Source organism: Astyanax mexicanus, chromosome 20 (assembly GCF_023375975.1).
Source record: "Astyanax mexicanus isolate ESR-SI-001 chromosome 20, AstMex3_surface, whole genome shotgun sequence".
NCBI classification, from domain to species: Eukaryota; Metazoa; Chordata; class Actinopteri; order Characiformes; family Acestrorhamphidae; genus Astyanax; species Astyanax mexicanus.
In genome coordinates, this window is record NC_064427.1 from 33,838,718 (window position 1) to 33,856,009 (window position 17,292).

Genomic DNA, 17,292 nt, shown 5'->3' on the forward strand with positions numbered 1-17,292 from the left:
GCTGGTGTGAGGTAATCGTGTCAGCTGTCTGTGATCTGTGGCCTATATTTCTCTGTAACCTAAACTGTGCTTGGTGTAGTGTGTTTAGCATGTGCTTGTTTGTGGTTATAAATGTGTGTGTGCTTGGGTTTGTGTTTGTAGTGTGTGGGACGCTCTGACTGATAACTACATGCCATCTTCTGTGTCCAGCTGGGACGGCCCCATCTCAGAGACGCTGAATGGCAACCTCTCAGATGATGAGGTGAGTGGAGTAGTGTTATTAACCCTGCATTACATTTGAGTGGTCTAAACATGTTAGAAGAGCTGAGGTGAAGTTAGTTGGACCAGCCAGTGGGAACCTAAATATTCTTCTTAAAGCAGCGTTTTATAATTTATTAGAGTATTAATAAATATGTCATCAGACATGTCATCTGCTGGTGTTGATCCACTGTGTTCTATCAAGTCTAAAGTCAGTGTCTACCAGACACCATAAGATTTTACAGCACTTCATGATCCCTCTGCTGACAACTTTTATCGAGATGTGGATTTATTTTTCCAGCAGGACTTTGCACGCTGCCAAAAGAACCAATTGGTCTTATTTAATATTCAAATTTTCTAAAATACTGATTTTTGGGTTTTCAATTAGAATTATTATCTTAAAATAATAACAGCTTCAGAATCATTACAATACACCACTGACCTGCAATAAGAAACATACTATTTTACTGTTGCTAGTTTGAGCTTAGCATGCCACAAACCGCACTATGTAACTCTGGTGAAGTGAGCATGAAAACACTCCTGAGAACTGTGTAACATTTTTTTCCCCCAAGACATTTTTTAAAGTAATTTAATATTACTCTATCACCTTAATCCACATGCTTATTTTACTTTTAGTATCAATTTTCTGTCTTTCAGCTTGTCAACAAATGCATGTGTTTCTGTCTAAATACTTAACATACCAAATTATTTGCACTCATATGTACTCATATGAACATTTATGCTTACTCTACCAAACCAGTCTCTTACCCTCTCTCTCTCTCTTTCTCTCTCTCTCTCCCTCTCCCTCTCTAGCTCCCTCAATCTCTCTTGCTCTTTTCCTTGGCATACCGCCAGAGCTAGCCCTTACACCAGACATGTGCTGTACAGACTGATAATAATACACGGCAAAATCCGCCTAAAGTGCTCTGAATTTATCAGCCAGTTCTGGGAAGAATTCCAGAAATGGCTGATAGAAGATTCAGAACAATTTTTGGAACTGGAATACCGCTCTATATTTCTCCCTATTCTGGAATATACAGCTATCACATGTAGATATGTTATCAGGAAAATCTAATAATTTCATGGAATCTTCCCACTTTCATTCATTAAAGGAATATTACAGGAATGCTCTTTCTAATCTTCTCGTAAATGGCAGTGGCAAGCTACTTGCTTTTTAAAGACTATTAGAAGAAGCTGTTCATCATGCCTGCACCAGTATAAAGCAAATAGCCAGGCGTTCAGAAGCGAGTCTGGCAGCATATTAGCCGTATATGCTAAGGAATAATGGAATGATGTAGTGATTTGCTGCTCCACTCTGCCATCTATCACATGTTGACAGGACACTGATGCTATTAGACTTACAGTGAATGTTTCCGTAATGACCATATTACTGCACTTCCCTTGTACAGATCCATGAAAAAGACGAGGAGGAGATGAATGAAAAGAACGAAAACGGCAATTGTATTAGTGATGAGCCTCTTATCACAGCTGATCAGGTGAGCTAATGTGAATTGCTTCTGTCTGAACTAATCTGGTATCAGTTCAACTATATCATTTCTGAATTTAAAAAAACATTTGTTCAATTAAAAAGTGTAACTAATTACACTAATATCAAGCTAGGTGTACTTTTTGTTTTTCCAAAAAGAAAAGAATAAAATAATTATATTTTCATTATATTTTCAAATAAATATAGAAAGGTTTTGTTTATTGTGAGTTTTCATATTTTACAGTATACTCAATACTCAATTAACCCATAATTAACCCACACATGTATCTTATAACAAAATAATCCAATGAATCATAGTGAAATTTAAAACCTTAAGATTGTCCCAATTCTTATATAATTCAAATTAAAAAAGATTAGACCATTTACACCCCAGGTTTGTGTTGATTTTTCTTGAAATGTATTTTCTACGAATTTGTTTATCCTTACAGTTAGATTTGTTTTGTTATGACTGTGGCTTTAAAAAGGATTAGCCAGGAGCTTAAATAGCTAAAAGAGTTTTAGGTCAGGAAGGCAGTTCATGTTTCATAACAGCACACAAACCTGAACAGTGTGCTAAATATTCATAATGAGCATCGTGAACATAGATGAGAGAAACACCGTTTGGTGCAGTGAGAGATAATGTGGAGGAGGTAGATATATTTAGCATGGCTGAGGTTTAGCTCAGGTAACTAATTTAGATGTCAAGTGTGATAAACACATGCCAAGCTTTGGCTGCGTTCCCGTGTTTAAGTAACACACTCATCTGCACAGGTATTTGTTTAACCTTAGAATAGAGAACCTTAATGAGCTGCACATACACCTAAAAGCCAGCATGCCCAGAGAATACTGCAGCAACAGAGAACAAGCTATTTATATTTATAATAATTCTAGTTTTAATTAAAAAAAAAAAAAAAAACAATGAATGATCTGGTGTCTGGAGCTTTTATATAGACCTGTAGAGATGATGACCTGCTTATGGACTTTTTCATAAAAAAAAAATTCTGCACTGCAGAAATACGCAGACTCCATGTCCTGGAAACCTTTTAAACTAAAGGCCTAGATGTGGGCCCATACTTACAGTATAGAATAATGCATAGTAGATACTGAGTAATTATTGGAGTTACAAAATAATGCAGAGTAGATACTGAACAGCTCATAGTTTTTACTGCAAATGTTATAGTTGTTACTAGATAATATATAGTATGCGCTTAGAAAATATATAAAATATATAGTGGTTACTGAATAATTCATAGTGGAATTATTATGGTACATTCTGTATAGTTTACAGGAGATGCTTAAAAAATCATAGTGGTGACTTGAGTAATTCATAGTGGATATTGTATGATTCATGGTAGATACTGAATTATTAATAGTAGTTACTGAATATTGTGAAGTAGATACTGTATAATTTATAGTAGATACTATAAATACATAATAGCTACTGAATAATTCATAGTAAATACTGTATGATTTGTAGTGGACAATATTTATTAATTCTTTGTGGTTACTAAAAAAAATCATACTATTTATATTGATTACTGAATTAAGTAACAAACTGAATAATTCATAGTGGTTAATGAATAATAATCTTAAAATTAAGTCTTTAAAAAAATCCCACTCATTAGGACTCCCCCTATCACTAGTGATGCCCCAACACCATGAGGGTGAAGATTAGTACATGCCTACTCCGATACATGTGAAGTCAGCCACCACCTCTTTTCAAGCTGCTGCTGCTGCTGAGTAGCATCACAGCATCACTTTCTCGGAGGAAAGCGCAGCGACTCGGTTCCAATACATCAGCTCACAGACGCCTTGTGCTGATCGACATCACCCTTTAGAGTGATTTGGGTAAAGAGCACCATCTACCCACCCAGAGAGAGCAAAGGCCAATTGTGCTCTCTCAGGGCTCCAGTAGCTGATTTAAAAAGATTCTACGTTCTAGGGTCCATGAGGATACATTTAACTACATTACATTGATTTATAATATATAATCAAAGCTTGTTTTAACACAGTTAACGTGCAGACGTTTGTAAATGTTGCATACATAATATGTACAGTATAAATAATGTATGTTGCAGATTGAATAGACTGTGATTTCCTGAAACATTATGACAAACTAAAAACTCATTAGCATTACATTAGATTGTTTAATCAGGAAAAATGAGAGGAGGAGAAGTACCACCCAAGATCATGCAAACACACAGCGCCAAAAACAAATGATTAGGGATCATTATGGGGTGGATTGAGTGTCTGTCTTGTTGTCAGCCAGTGCGGTTTGTCACATTAAATATTCAGCTCCACTCTGCTGCATTCCAGCCCAGTCTAAGCCCTGATTTGAAATCAATGTATTGACCTCAGTGCTTCACTGTTAATCTTGTTGTACATGAGTTGTAAATCTCTTTCACAACTTCACCTCTGGAACTCATTATCAGGTGATTGAGGAGATCGTGGAGATGATGGAGAATTCTCCAGACCCGGGCGAGACAGAGGAAGAGGAGGAGGAAGAGAGCGGGGTGGTCTCCCCTAAAACCAACCCGTCTCTACTGGAGGAGATCCGCCTGCTGTCTCAGGCCTCCAATAACAACTGCTCTTATGAAGGTCGGTCATTTCCAGCCCTCTGCTCCGTTCAACATCTACACCCACACCTGGAGCTTAAAGACTTCCTATTGATATAGGATGACTGCTCCATTAGCAGCATTATCTCCACAGTCATCCTCACTCTTATACACATTCATATCAATTATTTATGAGAATTATGATTAAAGAAATTGGACCCAGCATTAAACAGAAGGTTCAGGTCAATCGAAAGAAGAGGTATGTGATAAAAACTTTATGAATATGACTAAAGATATTACATCCAAATAATTCCAAAGTGTAGCAAAGAGTAGCAGAAAAATAAATAATGCAGTATTTTTTAATCCAATCTGTATCGCCACATGTGTAGCATGCATTTGACCACTACAGACATCCACTTCAATGGATAAGTCTAATTGGAAAAGTGTAATAGGCCCTATAAAAACAATTATTAATATTTTTTTTATTCTTTTTTTTTTTTTTTTTCAAAAAATATGAGGTGACATTCACTCAGATTATGGCACATTTAATAGTTAATAACATAAATGTAATTCATTTCCAATTTCAATATATTCAATTCAGAAACTAAAGCATTTCCTGTAGAACATAGATATTTAAGTGTATCTTTTATTGCAGTGTTACACTTTTTACACTCTCAGCTGTCACTGCATGGCCAGCATAAGTAATGACGCCCTCTAGTGGTGATGTGAAGCACATTCTTGCCCAAGTCTTAATTCATAGAGCATCACGGTCTGCATCTGGGTCAAGCATTGTTACTTAGACACAAAACAAGTCTTCTTTAGCAACAGAAAGATATTGAATTTGTTTTATTGAAGAATCACCGATATAAACCAACACGGTTCAGGAGCGGATTGTTACGACCTGGTCTAGGTCAGCCCATAACATAGAAAAAAGAGGCCCTCATGCCCTCCTGGTTCCCCAACCACACATACTCCTGCTAGTCAAAAGGTTCAGTTTATTTAACAAATTGTAAAGAATACAAGGCTTAAATCAAAGGGGAGACAACAGTTAGGGATGAAAGAGAAAATAATAAACAAAACAAAACTAACTTAAAGATTAAGAAAACTAACTTACCTAACAAAGAAAAGAAAATGAAATACAAATCTCTAACCTAACTCCCTAACTCTTTCTCCCACTGAGAGAACTTGTAAGAATAAGCTTATTTTATCCCCACTGAGAGACCAGAAACAACAGTGTTCACACCAAATAACAAGATTTTACCATCAGCTTAGTTCTAACACTTTAACAGGCTACAAACTTTGGATAGACCATACGGCAGGGAACCAGGAACACACAGGAGCCATGTTGGAAGCCAAGCACCACCCTCGCACTTCCTGTTCCTGTTCCCTTTTATGGTTGGTTCCCCCTGGTGGTGACCAACCAGTTTGGTTAAATGGCATCACACAGTAACCTGCAGTAGAAAGGCACACTCAAACGAAAAGAAAAAAACAATAATCAGCAATTATGACCTATAGGGTCGTAACACGGATTTAAAGGAAAACTTCATATCTGTCTGCTGTATATTTATCAAAGGATTGATTACTGTGGGATGTAAAGGAAATATCTGCCCATTAGCTTTTGATCTATGTGCACTGTTAGCAATGATGCCACTACAGGGACATACTGTGTGGTAGTTGATGCTGTGTTATGAATGTTTTAGATATGAATTAATTCAGAAATTTCTATGTAACCTACATTTATGAATCCTACACTGAGTTTAATTTTTTTCAGTAAGTAAGTTATTTACTGAATTCTACAAACAATTGTTGAGTAACTAAATTTGGTTGCAAATATACGCTGATATGACAAATATCATGGCACATTTTACATGCTCACGGCAAGGCGACATGAATTATTAGTTTGAGTCAGGTCTGATCCCCTATCAGGTGGATGGGACATTAAACAAGGGGAGGCAGGGGAGATTATAGAGAAGTATCTGGGAACAATCTTTGACAACATGCTGACGTTTAACACACCTCTTAACACAGAGGAGATACTAAAGAGACAGTACATGCTTAGGAAGTTGAAATCATTGAAATAAGAATCAGAAACATTCTTACCACCTTCTATTATACTTTTATTGAAAGTATCATAACTTTCTCTTTCACTTTTTTGGTTTTATTTCACCACACTGCACACTCCAAGATCTTTGATCGAACTATTTGTTCTCTTACCACCTTATTTGATCAGCGAACTGTGAGGTCAGCTCTCAGATTTTGCAGGACCCCGCTCATGTTCTGGTTCGAGATTCTTTCCTTAGGATACAGAGAAGGAATATAACCTTCCTTCACAAGGTGGTCTAGCTCCTAAATGCTGAGAACTGATGTTGTATTATGTGTGTTACTGAATGTGTGCCTTTAAGCTCATTTCTATGCCTTTTAATTGGCCCCTTGTGGACAAATACAGTAATCTGAATCTGAATTATGACTTACAGTGGATGGAAAAAAGTAGGTGGTAATTATGTGGAAGTGACTGGAGGCATCTGTCTAGAATTGTCTGTGTGAACAAACAAGTCACTCTGGCAGAATTCAAATCCTTCTAATTCAGGACACATGGCAAATGTCATGGGACACAAAACCTGTTCCTGATCCATAACATTTGGCATCTCAGTTAATTGCCAGTTTATTTAGTACTATAAATTCTTGAGTAACTTGTGCTTTGTGTTGTTTGAGGAATTCAATTCTATGTGTCCACACACAGGCCTTGAGGGCTTAAATGGTTAATGTATCTCTTGAAATCATATTAATCCAATGAAGTCATGTAAAGTACTAGCTGAACGTGTTCTTATCACTGTACCTGTCTATGTAACAGTGTTTACTTTGTGAACTAACTCTCTGTACTGACTTTCCGGCAGGTCTGAGTCTGATGCCGAGTTCGGCCTTAGTGGATCTGTTGTGTCGCGTGGAGGCGGCTATTCGTGAGTACTCGGAGGAGCTGGTGGCACAGCTGGCCCGGCGGGATGAGCTGGAATTCGAGAAAGAGGTGAAGAACACGTTCATCACGGCGCTGATGGAGGTGCAGAACCGGCAGAAGGAGCAGCGCGAGCTCAGCAAGCGCCGCCGCAAAGACAAGGCCATGAGTCTGCAGGGGTCTACCCGCACGGAAAAGCCCAGCAGCATGCCAGTCAAGGTGGGTAAGAGTATAAGAGATAGTGAGAGAAATTAACAGAGAGAAGGAAAGACCGAGAAAGAGGGAGAGAGCAAAAAGTGAAGGTCTTCCCCCCTCTCACTGTCTCACTTTCTCTCCCCTGCTCTGGGGTTAATGGACTCCTCCATTAGTTTAAACTGCACTTAGCACTTTACTGGAAGAGCAGAGGAAGCATTCCCAGACACTGAGCCTCATCAGGTGGAAATCCTGCTGACGCGCTCCTCAGGCTCACTGTAATGAAATTACTATCTTGTTCTAGCTAGGGTTATGTGACACATTCACAACATATTCACAGGTTTACTTAGCTAGTTTTCTCCTTTTTAGCAGAGTCTCAAGCTTCTAGGCTTGCACACCTATAGGTTGCAGTGCATTTTTGCGTTATTGTATTTTTGTATTTATAAATTGTATTTTTGATTGGAGAGATTATTTAGCATTAAGAGCATTATTGACCTGTACACTACTTCTTTAATACATTTAATAAATCCTGGTGCAAAACCACATTCAGGAGAATTCTTGCAAATGCAAATACTAAGGTAAATTTACCTATGGCTAACATTACTGTCTTAGCCCTATACAGCACGTCTTTCAGTTGGAAAACAGACTGTTTCTGAAGCGTTAGCTAACTAACCCCCTGTAATGTGACAAAAATAAACGTGTTAGTGTTTTGTATAATGTTTTAGTATTTTCACTTATTCTACCAAACAATGAATGTTTTTTTTTCAGCCAAATATTTTTGTTTGCCAAATTTTCAGTGCATTGCTAGGGAAGAGGAATTTCTGATCTAGAACTAATCGTTCAACATCAGTGCCTTATCTTCCTAATGCTCTTCTACCAATATAATCTACTCTAAATCCTTACTTCAGAAGTGGATATCAAAACATTACCCTTCATATAAGAAGAAAAAGAAACACTGAATCATCCTATTAAAAAGTGGTGGGTTCAGAGTCTGACCAAAGAGACACAGGCTAATTCTAGACATTTCTAGAACCCCTGTTCTCAAATTATCATCTACTGTGGTTGTAGAGCCACAGTGGAGGCCAAACTTTTCAGTCTGTTACCTAATAGGTATTTAATATTTCATGGCTCTTAATGTTTCTGTGCAGAGGTTCAGTATGGAGGGTCTGTCTAACATCTTGCAGACGGGCATAAGACAGACGTTCGGAAACTCAGGGACAGACAGACAGGTGAGAAGGAATTTTACAGTATCTGAAACTTAGGAAATAGGCTTTATTGTATGAATGTATGACTGCAGCACTGCATCCATGTGTCTCTAACTGTAGCCTCTGTTTTCTTGTTGCTTTTTTTTTGCAGTACCTAAACACAGTTATCCCATATGAGAAGAAGGGCAATTCTCCAACTGTGGATGAACTTCAGATGCTCACAAAAAGTATGTTCACTGGTGGTATTGTGTTTGAGAATTGTTGTACTCTTTTAGTCACCATGTGGTACATTACTACATCCTCAGATACAGTTATTGGTATTTTTTTAAATGCGTGTACACACTCACCAACTTGCACTTTATTCTAAATACCTTGCTTGTAGGTCCATGCTAATTTTGTGCACTGAAAATTTTGTGCACCATAATTAGATGGAAATAGTCATTTTACTGTGCAAGAAATATCACCGTAAATGACTAAGATGGGAGTGACTACTCGATTTACACACTACTTCCAATTAACCACTTACATTACAATGAAAATTAGTTTGAAGTGACTTGTTCTATATGTATGTAACCTATAGGCTGTGCTATACAATGCCTTGCTCAAAGCTGCAGAGATGTTGCACCACTAATGAGCGTTTTGGATCGACTTCTAGTTTATACTAAGGTTTTTATTCCTTGGCTTTTAACCCAATTTGAGACTTTGTTCTTGTTTTATTTATTTATTTTTTCTGTTTTTATTATTTAGTTTTGTTTCACTTTTACTTCCTTGTTTTATAGATTTATCTAAAACTATTTTTATTGATACTTATGTTTTATTTGTCTTTGTATTTTGTTTGAATCCTATAATTTGCTATATACAGCACTTTGTTGCTGCTGTTGTTTTTTTAAGTGCTCTATAAATAAAGTTGAGTAGAGTTGAGTTAAGTTAAGTTTGCCACAGACTTAAACGACCCAAGGTATATTTCCCATTTATAACAAAACTAAATGCCACTTTAAGCATCTTAATATTATATATAAATAAAAAACTAAAGCTAATTTTCCACTGTATATGAGAGAATATTTACCCATGTCAGGGTTTCAGGGCGTACTTGCACTGGGCACGCTTTGCTTCTACCATGCTGGAGCACAATTATATCCCCCTCCTTTTCCCCAGCTGGCATGTGCTCACAGGGTTAACTATCTGGGCCCATTTCTGCTTATAGATAATCACAATTTAACTTTTGTTTTGAAGAAACAAAAAAGGTGCACAATACAATCACAATTCACATTTTTACAGATGTTTTACTAACAGCTTATTTAGAGTAATTTTGGGCATGCAAATACACAGCACAACCAATGACTCGTTAATTATGCAACCCAAAGGATTTTCTTCTAATGTGCTGTCAGTGTCTGCACTCACTCCATGCTCGTGTGCCTGTCCTATCACAGTGTGGGTTTATTAGGCATTATATATTATTATTCTAATGGCAGGGGAAATAATGTGATAAGTTAAGGCGGCACAATACAAAATGAACCAATCACACAGAACCTGTCACGCTCTGCACCCAAGTCACCTATTTCAGGAGGACCATAGATCCAAACTATAAACTGCTTAGGGCTTAAAAGCAGCTTTTATACAGCTTTTACCAAGCGTACCAAACCCACAGAGAGAGTGTTCCTGGGTCTGAAAAAGATTTTTGGGTCATCTTGGGCACGGATAGTTCAAGTCAAACTGAAGCGTGCTCTGCCATTTTTCACCAGCCACAACTTCAGAAATGCTTAAATTTGACCATAGAGTTGCTCTATTTTTTACCGTGATGTAGTCACACAATCAGTTTCATCCAGTGCTTTAAATGGGCCAGTACCAAAGTCCAGATGGCCAGTATCAGGCCATCTTTATAATGCCCACAGGCAGTTATTTCAAGTCATGCAAGACTGATCTTCCAACCCACTTCTCAATTTTTTTTAATATGTATTGTGCAAGAAGATCTAGAAATTCGAAATATAATACCTATTTATAATATATAATGTATAACATATAATGCACATGATAAACATTTTTTTTTTTCCCTTTTTTTTAGTCCTGTACGCCATGAAAGAGGACAGTGAAAAAGTCCCAACTCTGCTAACTGACTATATACTAAAAGGTAAAAAGTTATTTAGCTGTTTATTTTCTCTGCATTTTATTGATTTTGCAACTTTTATATATTTTAAACAGGATATTCAGAATGTTTTGTCATATTGGATTAGATGTACAGCTCTAAGAAAATCTGTAATTTATATACAGACATTGTATATTATGGACATCATATAGGCAGTTTAACTGCATCAGTTTAGCCTCGCCAGGATTTGAAGTTATAAGGAGTGTTGTATTAATCCAGACTGCTTTCAGACAGCAGCCAATCAGAACACTGTAATGCGTCATGTGTTTGTGACTGCTGTGTAATTTTGTGTAATTTGTGTTTTCCAGTTCTGTGTCCTACGTAAACTGCTCTGTATGTTCTCCTGTCTTTGGGACTGTGAGGAAGGCTGGTGGTCTTCATCCCCCTCTCTCTCTGTGCTCCAGTCCCAACTGCATGAGCTCCCGACCCATTATCAACGAGGGACCCTTGACATCTAACCATCCTCCCTTCGCTTAGCTAATCCAGCTCATCTCACTGTCCTTCCTGCGCTTGCACATATCCACAAGGCCAGTACAGCAGCGCCTGGTGCTTTCCACCTTTTTTACAGTGTACTTTACAATGGGCCAAAAGCCATACGGAGCATGTTAATAGGGGAACAGGTAAATACGAAATCCGTCTCAGTCTCTGATCAGGTATTCTCTATTCTTCTCCTGGTTTTTTTTTAGCTAAGCCCACGTGAGGGCGCTTCCTTTCATTCTCATCCATTCAGGTCAGCAGGTGTACTGAGGGACATCACGTAGAGACATGGTCAAGCCTAGATGAATCGTTTGTGCACTTTTTCAACTAGTCTATCCATCCGTCTTCTCATCCTTCTGCTTTATGCTGTTTTAGTATCGTGGCTTCATTTCAGCAGCTAGCATGCTTTAATGTTCACCATTAATGCCAATTTATGGGGGTATCCATGATGACAACCTGAGATTTTGTTTTTTACTTTTTGTTTATGTATGTATTATTTTTTGACCATTAACCGTTTGTTTTGATGATATCATCATCAATATATATTTTTTTTAAACCATGTAATTTCTTACGAGAGTTAGAGTAACTGTCATTTATGATGCCATATTACACTCATATCTTTTATGTATATATTTCTTGTTTACTAAGGGGCATGAAGGAAAGCAAAGTATGGCTGGAGTCAAAGTTCAAATAAATGTCGAACCCTGTGGAAAAACACTGTGTACTTGTTTTTCTTCTTTTATCTGATGTGTATATATATGTTTTGGTCCGCAGCTCGCACACAACTGACCTTTAACATAGAAATGTGGTTTAAATATGGTTAAAGTAATGTGTGTTGTTGTTTTTTTATTGTTAAAACAACATTTAATGTTTAATGTCCTCAACCTTCTGCCTTTTGAATTAGCATTTTACATTTCATCACCATTAAAATTTGAAAATTTAAATTTAAAAATCATTGAAAATGAAAGCTTCTAGGTTGTATTTTAGCTGTAATATTGCTGTAATACAAGCCTCCCCACCTCTAAAATTTAATTTTTAATCAATGATGACAGCTACATGTATAAAATTTACTACAATAAAATAAAATATTAAAACTTCACAAAATAAATAAGATTTCTCTGCATATGTCTGCATTCTAAGTACACTAGTAAGAAACTCTCTCTGTCTCTTTTTTCCCGTTATAAAAGACCAGCACGAAATCAGATGAGAATTTTTTTTTTTAATTTTTAATTTTTCATATGTATTCATTTTTTACAAGCTGTCCGCAACCCACACAGAACACCCCGCCACCCAGTTGAGAATCTCTGCTTTAAATGGCCATACATTTTATTTATACTGGCTAATACTACTGTACTATATATAAATCATTAATTTTAAAATGTTTAAATTCAACATCCTAAACAATCAATATATAATATTTATACTGACTAATACTACTGTATATTTTATATATATATATATATATATATATATATATTTTACTTTTTTAAATTAAATAAAAAATTCAACATCCTGAACAATCAATCAAACCACAATAGTTCACTAAAATAAGCCATGCCCCATGCACTGAGATCTTTTGGCAAAAGCAGATCTGAAATCAGTCACAGCATAATATCCTGTCTGTATCAGAGTCAGGAGATGATTGGGGTATGAGGAACTGTGACTCTGGTGTTCGGGTCTTCTGTGTTCTGCGGGTGCGCGGTGTTGCTCTTTTAAGGCACGCGCTCTGATAACAGACTGCCCACCGCGCGCCACTAAAAACACTCGCTCATTATTTTACCCTGTAATAATCTCCACTAACGCTGTCCAGCCAATACTAGTGCATCTCAAAAAATAGAACATCGTTAAAAAGTTACTTTATTTCAGTAATTCAGTTCAAAATGTGAAACGTATATATTATATAGATGCATTACACACATAGTGACCTATTTTAAGCGTTTATTTATTTTATTGTTGATGATTATGCCTTAAAGCTAATGAAAAAAAATCAGTGTCTCAGAAAATGGGCAGTGTCTCTTGCGTTTGCAGTAATTTTCTGATATGGGCCCACAACCTCAGATCCAGTTCATTAAGAGCCTGCTTACTTATTTACCCCGTTTATATGAGAAAATGACTGTAAGCGCTAGAGGGCGCCCACGGGGAGTCCTAAACGCATGGAAGTGGATGGAGCTAAAATTAAAGTAATGTCTAACTAATTATCTGAAAAAGTCTTTTAACTACAGACAGTAGAATTAAGGGTTTTGCTAAACAGCTAAGAAATCTTACCTTTATATTTCCGTTTTTAAATAATAAAACAAACGTTTTTGTGAATCTTGGCGCTAGCGTTTCTGTTACTCTGATCTGACTGGATGGTGATGTGATGGCAGGAGCCATTCGGTTAACTCAGGAGCGCCCTCTAGTGTCTAACAACCACGGGACACAGTATAAGGTGGGTATTCTCCGCCCTCTGTCTGGTAAAATCTTACTCAATCATTTTTTAATTTGGCATACCCTTACAGTATTCTTTCTGCCACTCAGCTTTGAATCATTACTAATTTTTGTACTAATTTTGGAAGGAGATGTTTTACTAGAATTTTTACACTTTACAATTTTATAAAATGTTATTTATTCTACACAAAATAATGTCAAATGTTTTGCTACTGAGAACAAATATACTAGTGCATCTAAAAAAAATAACTGAAAAGTTACTTTATTTCAGTAATTCAGTTCAAAATGTGAAACTCATATATTATACAGATGTGTTAGGCACTGAGTGATCTATTTTAAGCATATATTTATTTTATTGCTAATGATTATGGCTTGCAGCCAGTGAAAACCCAAAAATCAGTGTTTTATAAAATTAGAATATGAGACCAATTAGTACTTTTGGAAGTGTGGGCATTTTTGCGACCTTATTTATTCTGTGCTGTTCTGATCTTTTATTTTATTGTAGTAACTTTTATAAATGTAGTTGTTATGTTCTTCCTCAGTTTCGTGAAAACGCTCCTAAATTCACTTGGCATGTATGTTTAAATGCGTTTTTAAAACTATTTAAAACATGGTTTTGATTTGGTTTGTGCTCTATAAAAGTGCTTATAGCGACTTAATGGCCATGAGAAAATGTGTGTCCTGGCTCAGACCTGATTTAAAGAACAAATCAAACTAATGGATTAACAGTTAAAAAAATAAATATATACATTAGAATAAAACATGTATTTTTTTTTATATGCGTTTACTAGATTAAAAATAGACAAATAGTTTCTGTGTACTTTTTTTGTTATCAAAATGTTTATATATTTGAAAAATAAAGTGTTCAGTGATCATTACATAAATTCAGTCATTAGTTGGGTTTGGATATAACTGTTGACCTGACTTCCTTTTAAATCATAAGATTTAGAAAAAATGATCATCCCACTCCTCCTGTCACGTCTTTGCCCTGTTTCCTGTCTGTTCTCATGTTTTTCAGCGTATGTTCCCCACGTGACCCGTTCTCCTCTGTGTTTCTTCCCCAGTAGTTTTCCATTCACCTGTGTTCATTGTAGCTCCGCCCACTAGCCCCAGTTGTTTCCTGTATAGTCCTAGTGTCTCAGTCTTTGTTTGTTGGTCTTTGCACCTTCTCCTGTTGTTTTGTAGGTTCTGCGTGTATTCGTTCTTAGCCCTAGTTCCTTGTTCAGTTTATCTCTGTGTAGATTTCTTGCTTATTTCCTTCGTTTATGTTCCTTGCCCCGTTTAGTTTATTTGTATCTTGTTTTAGTTCCTTGTTTTTGTTTGTTAGCCTCCCTGTTGTTCTTATGATTATCTTTCGTTTGTTTTGGTTTATTTCTTTGTTCCCTGTTCCCAGTGTTAATTTCGTTGACGACAAATATTCGTCATAGTTTTCATCAACGAAGCTTTTTTCAAGACGAAAAGGAGACGATAACTAAATAAAAACAGTATTAAAAAAAATAAATACGAGACGAAATTAACTGACATTCTCATCAACGAATAAAAACGAGTCGAAAATGTTCGGCAGGCACGACATCCAATCAGAACTGATTTAGTTCTGTGAAAGGTAGGGAACAGTTACGAAAAGATCCAATCACTGCTACTTTAGCGAAGTTGGAGAGGCGGGACAAGCGGGGTACTTATCCAATCAGTACCCGTCTCTCCTGCAGTAGCGCAGCGCGGTTAGTTACAAAACCCGGGAATTAAACAGTCGTTACTTACGAAACTCGACTGGAAGTTAACTCGACAGTGTTCAGCAGGGAGAGAGAGAGGAGATATATTTCTCCTTTGAAGTCGAGAAAAACAAGATACGCTTAAACTGTGTTGAGCGACTCCATCTCCGGTAAAAAAAAAAAAAAAAAAAAACACCATTAATCTTTCAGCTTCTGCAGATCAGAGTCACACAGATCTCCCTGCAGAGATCCGCATTTTAAAGCTAATCTTATTTCATGAGCTGATGGTGTTTAACTCGGCTGTGCACTAAAAGACTCGGCTGTTCTGTAAAGTTAATGTTACTGATACTGAACTCACTAATTAAGATCAGATAATCTGATCTGATTTAATCCCACAGTGTAAAACATATAGCTAGTGTTACAGCAGGAACAGATCAGAAAGAAACTCAATAGAAAAAAAATAAAACAATAAAATAAGTGAATCTCTGTGTAAAGTTTCTTACAGCACTTTCTCACAAGTTTCTTACTTTAACTCATGAAGTCTCTCTGTACATCCTGAGAGCATCTCTACGCGCGCGCGCGTGTGTGTGTGTGTGATTCTGAGCTCATTTTTGGAATACAGCTACAGTAGGTGTGCTGGGTTACTGCTGCAGATAAAACTAGATCCTTTAAAAGCTGTGCTTTTGCGTCTACAGCTCTGTTCAAACTATGATTTAACCATTCGGATGTTTTATGACCTGATTTTTAGAACGAAATTTTAAATGTAAAATATTTATAGTCACATACCTACAATAATAATATTCATTAAATCAAATATAAATATATTTCACATTCAAACATTAACAATATTACACAACAGGTTAATAAATGTTTAACTTTTATAAGTGTTTAGTTAATAATTAAAGGGAACTGCTGAAACACCCTTTAAATTTTAGTCGACTAAATTGAATGTAATTTTAGTCGACTATATTCTTATGATATTTAGTCGACTAAAACTAAAAACATTTCAAATGACTAAATTATGACTAAAACTAAATGCTATTTTCCTCACAAAACTATGACTAAAATTAAATCAAAATTTGTTGTCAAAATTAACACTGCTTGTTTCTTTGTTTATTTATTTTTCCATCTTACCTGCATATATGTCCGCCTTCACGTCTTCCTGCCTCATTAGCCGCGACACCTCCTCTCTAGGTAACCGCAGCTGAGATGACACAGGTGTAGCATCTACCACACATTTAGACACAACCTCAGCTATAACAGTGCTAACTGTGCACATAAACTAAACCAAAAGATAAAAAAAAAAAAAAAAACAACAACAACAACAAAAAAAAACATAAGCACAAAATAAAACACACCTGCAGGTGTTTTAACCTGATTTTTTTCCACTCATGTTCCTTGTGTACTGGCATGGATAGGGGGCCACTGACATTGAGAGTTTACAGGGCCCAGCTTTGCTCTTACGCCCCTGGTTGTGACTGATTTCAGATCTGCTTTTGCCAGAAGATTTTATTGATTGTTGTGGATGTTGAATTTTTAAAATTTAAATCAAAAATTTATTTAAAAGCAGTGTGTAAGACTGGTGGAGGAAAACATGCCAATATGCATGAAAACTGTGATTAAAAAACAGGTTTAATCCACCAAATATTAATTTCTGAACTCTTAATACTTTATGAACATGAACTTGTTTTCTTCGCATTATTTGAGGTCTGAAAGCTCTGCTACTTTTTTGTAATTTCAGCCGTTCCTCATTTTGTTCAAATAAATGCTTTAAATGACAATACTTTTATTTGGAATTTGGATGAAATTTTGTTTGTCGTTTATAGAATAAAACAACAATGTAAATTTTACTCAAACAGTTACCTATAATTAGCAAAGTTTAATAGGCTTAAAAAGATAGTCGTGTTTTCC

General features: G+C 36.3%; 1 protein-coding gene across 2 annotated transcripts in view; it reads left to right on the forward strand.

Annotated features, from left to right (window-relative positions):
- The window catches only part of fez1 (fasciculation and elongation protein zeta 1 (zygin I)), a 29,488-nt gene extending 17,528 nt beyond the window's left edge, over positions 1-11,960 (forward strand). The window contains exons 3-10 of one of the 2 annotated variants that reach the window (XM_007231120.4): positions 142-241; positions 1,647-1,733; positions 4,156-4,321; positions 7,173-7,447; positions 8,569-8,649; positions 8,777-8,852; positions 10,688-10,753; positions 11,077-11,960. In XM_007231120.4, the coding sequence (XP_007231182.2) occupies positions 142-241; positions 1,647-1,733; positions 4,156-4,321; positions 7,173-7,447; positions 8,569-8,649; positions 8,777-8,852; positions 10,688-10,753; positions 11,077-11,093 (868 nt within the window). In that variant the 3' untranslated portion in view covers positions 11,094-11,960. The remainder of the gene's footprint in view (positions 1-141; positions 242-1,646; positions 1,734-4,155; positions 4,322-7,172; positions 7,448-8,568; positions 8,650-8,776; positions 8,853-10,687; positions 10,754-11,076) is intronic. The other variant, XM_007231121.4, reaches the window with a different exon arrangement.
- Positions 11,961-17,292: the final 5,332 nt, after the last annotated feature.